General features: G+C 51.6%; 1 protein-coding gene across 1 annotated transcript; it reads right to left on the reverse strand.

Moving 5' to 3' along the window:
• Positions 1-430: 430 nt before the first annotated feature.
• Positions 431-1,122, reverse strand: LOC122319634. Its single transcript, XM_043207234.1, has 2 exons — positions 914-1,122; positions 431-836 (listed from the first exon to the last, which is right to left on the reverse strand). The coding sequence occupies exons 1-2, from the start codon at positions 1,120-1,122 to the stop codon at positions 431-433; spliced, it is 615 nt and encodes a 204-aa protein (XP_043063169.1).
• Positions 1,123-9,588: the final 8,466 nt, after the last annotated feature.

A 9,588-nucleotide genomic window follows, 5' to 3' on the forward strand; every position in this document is an offset into this window, starting at 1 on the left:
TGGCGACAATCAGTGTGCCCGCACATATTTGGGCTAATAATCCTAACATTTTAGGACTAGTTCACAATACAAAAATACTAACTATCGATTACATTGTTCGATCCGGGACATCCCCGACCCCGTGAAGAACCGCTTCACTCAAATCCAAAACTGCAAGTTTAGAGACGGGTCGCATCATTGTCCTCGATTGGCCGTTGTCGTTCACGCGCACCTTAGCGCGTCTGATGACTACATCAGCTTCGCTTTAGACCTCCTCCACGATGCCCTTGCACCACTCTCGTCGGGGCAAGGCAGGATCGCAGACGAAGACCAGATCACCCTGGTGGATGGGCTCCGTTCTTCGGCACCACTTCTTGCGGCGCACAAGCGTAGGTAGATATACCAGGACCCACCACCTCCAGAAACGGTCTCGTAGCAGGCGAGCAATCCACTACTTTCTCGTAGAGCACTCCTTGGGCAGTTCCGCATCCAATCCACGCGTATACGGCAGATTGGCCACTCCCTTGAGTAGGTCATTAGGCGTCAAGGGCGCCTCGTGGTCCACATCCACAGGCAAGTGGGTAAGCGGACGCGAGTTGACAATATTCTTCGCTTCAATCAGGAAACTCTCCAGTACGTGGTCCCTCGGCGCAACTTCCTTCAGGGTATGACGCAGTACTCGTTTGACGCACTGCACCATGCGCTCCCATACTCCGCTCTTAGACGGGTTTACTGGGCAATTGAAGATCCATTGAATGATTCTGCTCGACAACTCACTCTGAATCTTCTCCATCTCGAACACGTCACCAAAGCGTCTAGCTTCCCTGTCAGCTCCCACGAAGTTCTTGCCGTTATCCCTGCGCAGTCAATTATGCAGGAATCCGTCGACTGGTCATGCGCCAACTCCAGATGAACCGCCCTGGTCGTCAAGCACGAAAACATGGCGACCCAACGCTTCTCCTTGTGACGGGACACAGTCACCAACAGTGGCCCAAAGTAGTCCAGTCCAGTGTACTTGAATGGCCAGCCACCCGCATCCAATCTGTCTTCTGGATGGGGTCCCATTATTGGCGGCATCGGCCGAGCTCGCTGCAACTTGCACTCGTTGCACGATGCGATGACACTCCTCATCACACGCCTCATCTTCGTGATCTAGAATCTCGTCCGGATCTCCGCAATTGTAGCATCGACGTTTTGATGCATCATCCTGGCGTGGAAGTGTCGCACAATCAGCTCCGTCAGACTGTGCCTGTGTGACAGTATGATGGGCCTCCTCGCACTGTACGGCATGCACAGCGCGGCATCAATTCTGCTGTAGGCTCTCAGAAACCCATGCTCGTCCAAGTAGGGCACCAAAACTCGAATGTCGCTCGAGCTAGCGACGTCCTTCCCAGCTTCTGCCGACCTTATCTCGTCGGGGAACGACTCCAGTTTTGCCTGTCTGTCTGCAGTAAGGCCGTATTCCTCGAGATCACCTTTCTGTTTGCGGCACAGGCGCGCAAACCGTAAGACCCAGGCTGTGGTCCTCACCAGGCGATTGAAGCTCGAGAATTTCTGAAACGGAAGTACGAAATCGTTTGCCGCAACTAAAGCAAACTCACGGGGCATCTCTTCTTCATCCGGCACATCTGGAACGCGTTCAGTTCCTTGCTCAGGCTCCGGCGAGCTGGCTGTCTCAAAAACGCAGGTCCTCTTAGCCACCTTGATTCCTGGCTAAGATCGACTCCTCTCTGAGACCGCGTCGCATCATCCGCAGCATTGTCGGCTGTAGGCACCCATCTCCACTGAGAAACCTTCGACGAATCCAGAATGTACGCGACTTGGTTGCCGACAAACTGCTTATAACGGCGGTGCGTGCTGCCTATCCACCTCAGCACCGTCTTTGAGTCCGTCCATAGCACTAGGTCCGGGATGACCACACTGTGCTCCTCCTTGATCGTGTTCATGAACCTGGTTTCAAGAACTTCTGCCTGTAGTTCCAGCCGTGGAATCGACATGGTTCTCATGGGCGCACACTTCGTTTTTGCGCACACGAAGCTCACCAGCACTCGTCGTCCTCAATGGTGACCCTCCAATAGGCCACCGCTGCAAATGCTGCCTGACCAGCATCCACGAAGACGTGCAGCTCTATGGCCCGGACTACTCCAGGGGCAAAGTAGTGGCGAGGACATCGAAAATGTCCCACGGCGTCCATCTCTCTACGCCAAGTCGCAAAGGCCTTGCTTAGCTCCTCCGGTAGTGGTTCGTCCCACTGAATCTTCTGCCTCCAGATCTCTCGCAGCAACAGCTTCGCTGTAATCATGAGGCAGCACAGGAATCCCAGGGGATCAAACTTCGACATCACCAGGCTTAAATATTCCCTTTTCGTAGGGACTCGATCTCCACTCAGGACGCTGCTTGGCACTCGATGATACTCCACGTTAAACCTGAAGTCATCCGTTGCTAATTGCTAACGCATTCCGAGGATCTTATGCTCGGCCTCACCCCATCCGACGCTCTTGACTCGTCCAGGCCCTAAAGCCGTCTCCACGGTGGGCGAGCTTGATGAAAACTGGCACAACTCGAATCCAGCATACGCGTGTATCTCCTTCACACGGGTAGATACGCTGATAGCCTCGCTCTCTATAGCGAAACTGTCCACATAATTATCGACATAGTGGTAGTCGGTGATGGCCTTGACTGCTCTCGGATCCGAATCCCGAAACTTCAGGGCATTCACAGTCTTGACGTAATGTGCAGCACTCGGCGAGCATGCTGCTCCAAAGGTCATTACGTCCATCTCGTAGACGTCTGGATCTCTCTCGTCGTCGCCATCTCTCCAGAGGAATCGTTGAGAACATCTATCCTCGGGTCGGATCGGAACTTGGTGGAACATATCCTTAATGTCACCTCAGACTCCGACTGCTCCCTCTCTGAAGTGGAAGAGCACAGCTGGCAAAGGCTTATAGTGCTGAAGCCCTTTGTCCAGGGCCGAATTCAACGATGTTCCTCCAACTTTGGCTGCAGCATTAAACACAAGCCGCACCTTGCCGGGCTTGTTGGGCAAAGTGTGGCAAATACCAAAGTCGATCGCTCCTTACCGCGACCTCATCTGGCTGCAACTTCCTCGCATATCCTTTAAGTACGTAATACTTGATGATCCGGTCATATTCTTGCGCTAACGGCATCTTGCGCTTCAACTTCCTCTCAACGTTGACCAGCCTCTTGTACGCCATCTCGTAGCTCTGTGGCAGTACAACGTGGTCGTCCTTCCAAAGCAATCCTGTCTGGTAGCGACGCCCCACTCTCACCGTGGTGTCTTCGGGGATCCTTTGGGCCCGAACATCGTCGCTGGCTGCGACCTGCGGCGCGGGCTTTACTCCAAAGATCTCCACTTCGAAGTAGTCCTCAACCATTTGCTCCATTGTCGTCGACTGACACGGCGAGTAGGCAGGACCTCGGCGATGGCATGGTCGATTGCCCACTTACAGGCCCGAACACAACCCAGCCCAGCTCGGTTGCAGCCGCGTACGGTCCCTCTCTAGAGAACAGCCTTGTTTTAAGTGGCAATCCGAGATGGCCATGATCCAGACAGATAAGCAACTTCGGCACCGCGTTGCTGTAAGGCTTCATCGGCAGACGCGCATCTCTCTGCACGCCCTGGACATCCTTTCGACTTAGTGTCTGCATTGGCAGACTCAGGCTTGAAACGGCATAAACGTTTTTTAATGCGTGGCGAGTGGTCTTTCCGACTCCATTTATCTGCAGGCTCACCACGTTGGTAGGCTCTCTGGCTCTCTGGATATTAAGCTGCCGACGCTCTCCTCGTACTCCAAGATCCCTTCGCAGCTCCTCATCGATCATCGTGACCGAGGATCTATCGTCCAGGAGGGCATATGTTTCCACTTTCCGACAGTATAACGGGCAGTATGCGGAACAGTAGGCATCCTTCTTCAGGGTCAACGCAGCTTAGGTTCCTTTGGGTGGGCAGTCCCGCTTCACGCGAAGCACTTCTCTCCAGGCTGTTTCTGAAAACCGCTGGCTGCTGCTTTCCTTCTTGGTCCCTGTGACCATCTTGTCGCGAAGGCATCCTGGCCCGGCTGCGTCTGGGAACTGCTGGCTGCTGGTTCCCTCCGTGGCGTCGAAACCACCTTGCTGCTACGACCTTCGCTCTTCGACCGCGCCATGTAGCAGACGATGATGCATCCTCCGGCATCCGTTAATCTGGCACTCAGATTGCATATGGCAGGATCTGGTGGCGTGCCCGCTTCGTAAGCATGTGAAGCAGAGTCGGTGCCTCTTCACAATGCTCCACCTTCCAGGCGGCGAAGCTTCAACGAATTCTTGGCAATTCGTGATTCCGTGTTGTCCTCGGCAAATGGGACAACCTCCATGGCGATCTCCTGTTCGCCTTGGTAGTGGTCGACGTTCGCATGCAGAGCTAGACGCCTCGGCTCCTTTCCCTCGACGTTCAAAACCGTACACACCACGTTTGCGTGCTCCTGTAGCCACGTGCTGAAGTGGACTACAGTGGGAAAGGGCACAATCGTTGCAGCATGCCCTGCCCACTCCACTCGTTTGCTTGTGGGAAGCTTGGCCACAAGCTCCTCCATGAGAGTTGGGTTCCCGAGGTGCTGCTTCTCCTTCGCTGACTGCAAGAAGGCTGCCAGATTGCTCATTCGGGTCGCGAAGGGAATAATCTTCGTCAGGTTGTGCTCCGAAATCGGCTAAACCTCTCGCACGCTGTTGAGCTGGCTGCGTATAAGCTGCTCCGGTCGGCCGAACCTGAAGCGCAGCTGCTTCATCACAGCGCTGACATTCCCGGGATGAAAGCAGCGCCTTCACTGTCTCACGAGCTTCATCCTTCAGCGCCTTCAACAACCTCTGGTTGCTCTCCAGGTCCGTGCAGTTGTACGCTCGGGTCGTCTCCACGAACACACAACTGAATATCGGCCACTCCTCCGGCTGCCCTCCAAATGCAGGCAAGTCCGGAAGCTTCCTTGGTCCATATGGTCCATGCATTCCATTCGGCGTCGTCGAGGCGTAGGATCCGACAAGTGGCGATGCTGTTGACACGTTGTGGACGCTCAAGCCCGGTTGCAGGAATCCATAGACTGACTGCCCAGTACTTGTTGCACACAGTGGCGCCACAAAATTGTTGCTAGTCGTTAGCAATGGCGGTCCACTCCAAGATGAAGGCAGTGTGCATGCCGCGCTGCTTGCACCGGCACCGTTATAGGGAACCGACCCGACCCCGTCATGTGATGCCTCTCCATTAGTGAGTAGTGGCGGTCCGCTCCAAGATGGCGGCTGCCCCGACGCTCCACTATTGTCGCCAACTGCGCTTGGGTTAGCTGGGCTTGGCGCGCAATTGGTGGCGATTGGCGGGCAATTGCTGACTCTCGCTCTCTCCAGCTCCTTCTCCAACGCTGCGATCCTCGCCTCCAATATGAGGGACTGGTTCATCTCTGGTGCAGCTGCGCCGGCAGTACTTCAAATCTGGGAAGCTACTGTAGTGCTGGTATTGGTCGGGGTGCCAATGGACGCTGTCGTGGTTCGCGGCCGGGTTCCTGATCCACTACGCGCTGGCTGCTGATCCGGTGTATGCGTGCCAGCCCCTCCGTTGATCCGGACACTCTTCCTGGGGGAATGCTAGATCTTCCCCAGATCCATTTTGGCAGCGTCCACAAATGGCGTCTCCTACGCGTCCAATATGGCGTCTCCGACGCCTTGTGGCCGCTGTCTGCGGCCGCCGATGCTGGGCGCTCCTTGCGCCTGGTGACCGCTGGCTGCAGTCTCCACAAATGACGCTCCTGTGCGTCTCCTCATCGCTGGCTGCGACCCGGTTGTACCGCCGTTCGACGCTGGCGGCTCCTCTGTCGCTGTCTGCGACGACTCTGTCGCTGGCTGCGACGGCTCTGTCGCTGACTGCGACTCCTTTTCCTGCAAGTAGCGCTGGCTGCGCGCTCCTCCTGCTGGCTCCTGGCAACTCTCTAGCTGGCCGTCTAAGCCGTCCTCCAGCGCAAGTTTCCCTTGCAGTCGCCCTCGGACTGCGAATAAAAGATATCGTCGCGCGAACTGAGTTGCCTTTAAACGGCTACTCCACCATGGATACCGAAAGAAAGACTTATTCCGTGGATGTAGGCTCGTTTTAAGGGTTATTACACTTATTCCTAGCTCACCGCAGTGTGTCATCCAAGCTTTCGCGCGATAATGAAAAATGCTAAGTTTTCCTGGCTTATTGGAAACTTACGATGGCGACAATCAGTGTGCCCGCACACACTTTGGCTAATAATCCTAACATTTTCGGACTAGTTTACAATACAAAGATAAATAAAAATACTAACTATCGATTACAATGTTCGATCCGGGACACCGTTAATCAGCTAGTGGAAGTGCGATAGAGGCTCCTCAACACTGACAGTTTGTGCGGTTTGTGGCGTTAGAGTGGGCGTGGCAAAACGTTTTTTCGCAAATCGATAGAAGTTTACATTACTAACTAAAAATGAAACAATATCAAAACATTTTACAAAAGTGTGGGCGTGGCAAAAAGTATTTCTCTATTTTTTCAAAATGCACAGCGGTAGCTTAAGGGCTTAGATTTCTCCTCCTGGAATATGGACAGATGTGGTCAAAAAGTCCATAGATCATATGCCTTAGAACTCATTGTTTCTTTTTCCCTAACACCAATACTAATAAAAGATGTGTGCATGTGCACACCTTGCCAGCTCGTTCGAAAATAAATATAACGGGTACACACGGGCTTGATCTTAGCTTTAGCCGAAAATATACAGCTGATATCGGGTGTTCCATTTTCAGAAACCAAGCTTTCCAGAGCTGGAATTACTAAAAAAAAAACTACTTACTTTTAGTCAAGACTTACTAATAGCTTAGTTACACTAGTTTCGGCTTTTAATTCGGCAAAACTTAATAGCCTCCAGGCGCCGGTCGCTGTTCGGTACAGTGCGTTCCATTCTGACTGTCCGGTGGCGAATCTAACAGAACTCTGGCGATACGAAATCCGTAATGTGGTACGGCCCATCGAACCTGGGTGCCAGTTTGGCCGCTAATCCCTCGGTCGCTCGCGTTTCTTTGTCGTACAGTGCGTTTGGTAGCCTTGTTTCTGTCGATCAGCATTTTTTCCGTGCTGGGACCTTAACGTCGGGCTACTAGTCGAGCTATTGTCTAACGACTGCCCACATGGCCGGCTGATAGGAAGTCTTCTCGCAGGACGGATTCCCTTAATTTCCGCGGAACGCACAGCTTTTAGGTCACCACATCTCCATTCCCTGCTCTATGCGGAACATGCCTATACAGGTCCTGCCTTCTCATACATAGTCTGGAAACTTCCTAGGATGTGCCATCCCAAGTCCTCCAGTGTCTTTTGTTGGAAACTAACCAATTCAGAGATCAATGCATCAATTCCGGCATTGCTTAGGTCCAAGACGTACATGTTTTCGGACCACTCCATTTGCTCGAAGGGATTTTCTCCTCGGTCGGTTGGCTGGGACTAGTTCTTTCTGGACCTAAGGTACCTGGGTATGCTGCTTCCAATATTGTTTAGATTGCTGCGAGCTTTGGGTCGCTTTCCGTTTCGGCGTAATATTCAGGCACGTCCTTTCGCATGTCATCTATTCTTCCACACAGCGATATGCGCAACGTCTGTGCGACATATGCGAAGTCCTCTTTTTTAAGGCGGTTAATACAACTTTTACCCATACTGACGAACTGATTGCACTGGTCCACTCCCTACGAGAAACGTGCTTCTGTTCTTCCACACAGCGATATGCGAAGTCCTCTTTTTTAAGGCGGTAAATACACCTTTTACCCATACTGGCGAACTGATTGCACTGGTCCACTCCCTACGAGAAACGTGCGGCTAGTTTAAAAGACTTCGGGAGTTCGTCCCACGAAATTTACATTAAACATGACAACCCGGTTCCCAGTTACAAAACTTAGCAGTTCTCGTTTCCTTGATCTGCATTTTACTTGTCTTACACATAAGATCCCGTGGTGGGTCTCTCCTCCGTCGTGGAAGTGATTGCTCGCCCAGGTACTGCCGCGGCCACGAGTGTTTGGTGGCGAGGGTGGGCTATGGGCTTGAACAGGTGACGGGTGCCGCCAGACGAATGTTCAGTTCCTTCAAACGCTCTGTCCCTGTAGCAAGACGGATAGTCAGAGACGAGCATTTTACCCTTACCCTATCCTCAAACTAGTGCAGACGGACCTGGACGGGTCTGCTGTCCTTACGCTCTCGTCGTCCTGGATGTTGCGGACTGCGTTGCTGGGTGCTTCACACTGCTGTCCTATGCGGACATACGGAAGCTAACGGATGCGTCCTTCAGGCAATCGCCTGGTGAAACAACAACACGTCAACCCCACGTCTTCTTTGACTGGTTACAACAGGCAGTTGACATCTACGAATTTGTGCGAAGTTTTAACTCCACCAGTCCAGTAAGTCTAGGTGCTTTATAGCTTCTAGGTTGGTTTTATATTTCGTCGAGTTAAAGGCATTTCTGATGTCCAAAGTGACCACTATGCAGTATGCTTCGCTGCCTCCTTGCCATCTTTCCCTTCTATTGTCTGCGAAGCAAAGTTCTTTACCGTCACGATTGTATATGAGGTAAGTCACCCTTTCCGGAAGCCGAACTGCAATGGCGAGAGCGGAGATGGCTTCTTGTGAACTGCAGCTGATGTAGCGCTGTAAAGTTTTTCCTATGTGATCAATCATATCGGCCTGTGTAGAGATCACTTCGTTAGTTTTATTTGATTTACTAAATTATTGGTTTTCTTATATATAGTAAGGTTGTTCAGCCTAAGGTTACTCGATACAGAACCTTCTTGGGTAAAGTAAATAAAAAACAAGAGAAAGCGCTATAGTCGAGTTCCCCGACTATCTGATACCCGTTACTCAGCTAGTGGAAGTGCGAAGAAGAGTCTTTAGCACTGACAGTTTTTGGCGGTTTGTGGGCGTTAGAGTGGGCGTGGCAAAAAGTTTTTGGCAAATCGATAGAAATTTACAAGACTAATACAAAAATGTAAAAATATCAAAACATTTTCCAAAAGTGTGGGCGCGGCAGTTTTGGGCGGTTTGTGGGCGTAAGAGTGGGCGTGGCAACATGAATCAACAAACTTGCGCTGCGTCTATGTCTCTGGAGTCTGTATGCTTAGTCTCAACTTTCTAGCTTTTGTAGTTCCTGAGATCTCAGCATTCATACTGACGGACAGACTGACGGACATGGTCATATCGACTCGGCTATTGATCCTGATCAAGAATATATATACTTTATATGGTCGGAAACGCTTCGTTCTGTCTGTTACATACTTTTCAACGAATCTAGTATACCCTTTTACTCTACGAGTAACGGGTATAATAATATTCAAATTTAAGATTTTTGTGTTTTTATTTCACCTTTTGTTGTTCACCGTTTGCAGGTCCCGCATTAGTTTGAGCACTGAATCTGCTGAATTGATGTTACCATCAGACACAGGGTGCTCTACCGTAGGCGAGCACAGTGTGGGAGCCATGTGACGAAATCTATCTTTAACATCAAGTCCATTTAACTTAGAGTTAAAACAAGAGAGAACGCTATTGTCGAGTTCCCCGACTATCTGATACCCGTTACTCAG

Source organism: Drosophila yakuba, unplaced genomic scaffold, assembly GCF_016746365.2.
Source record: "Drosophila yakuba strain Tai18E2 unplaced genomic scaffold, Prin_Dyak_Tai18E2_2.1 Segkk14_quiver_pilon_scaf, whole genome shotgun sequence".
Lineage (NCBI taxonomy): Eukaryota > Metazoa > Arthropoda > Insecta > Diptera > Drosophilidae > Drosophila > Drosophila yakuba.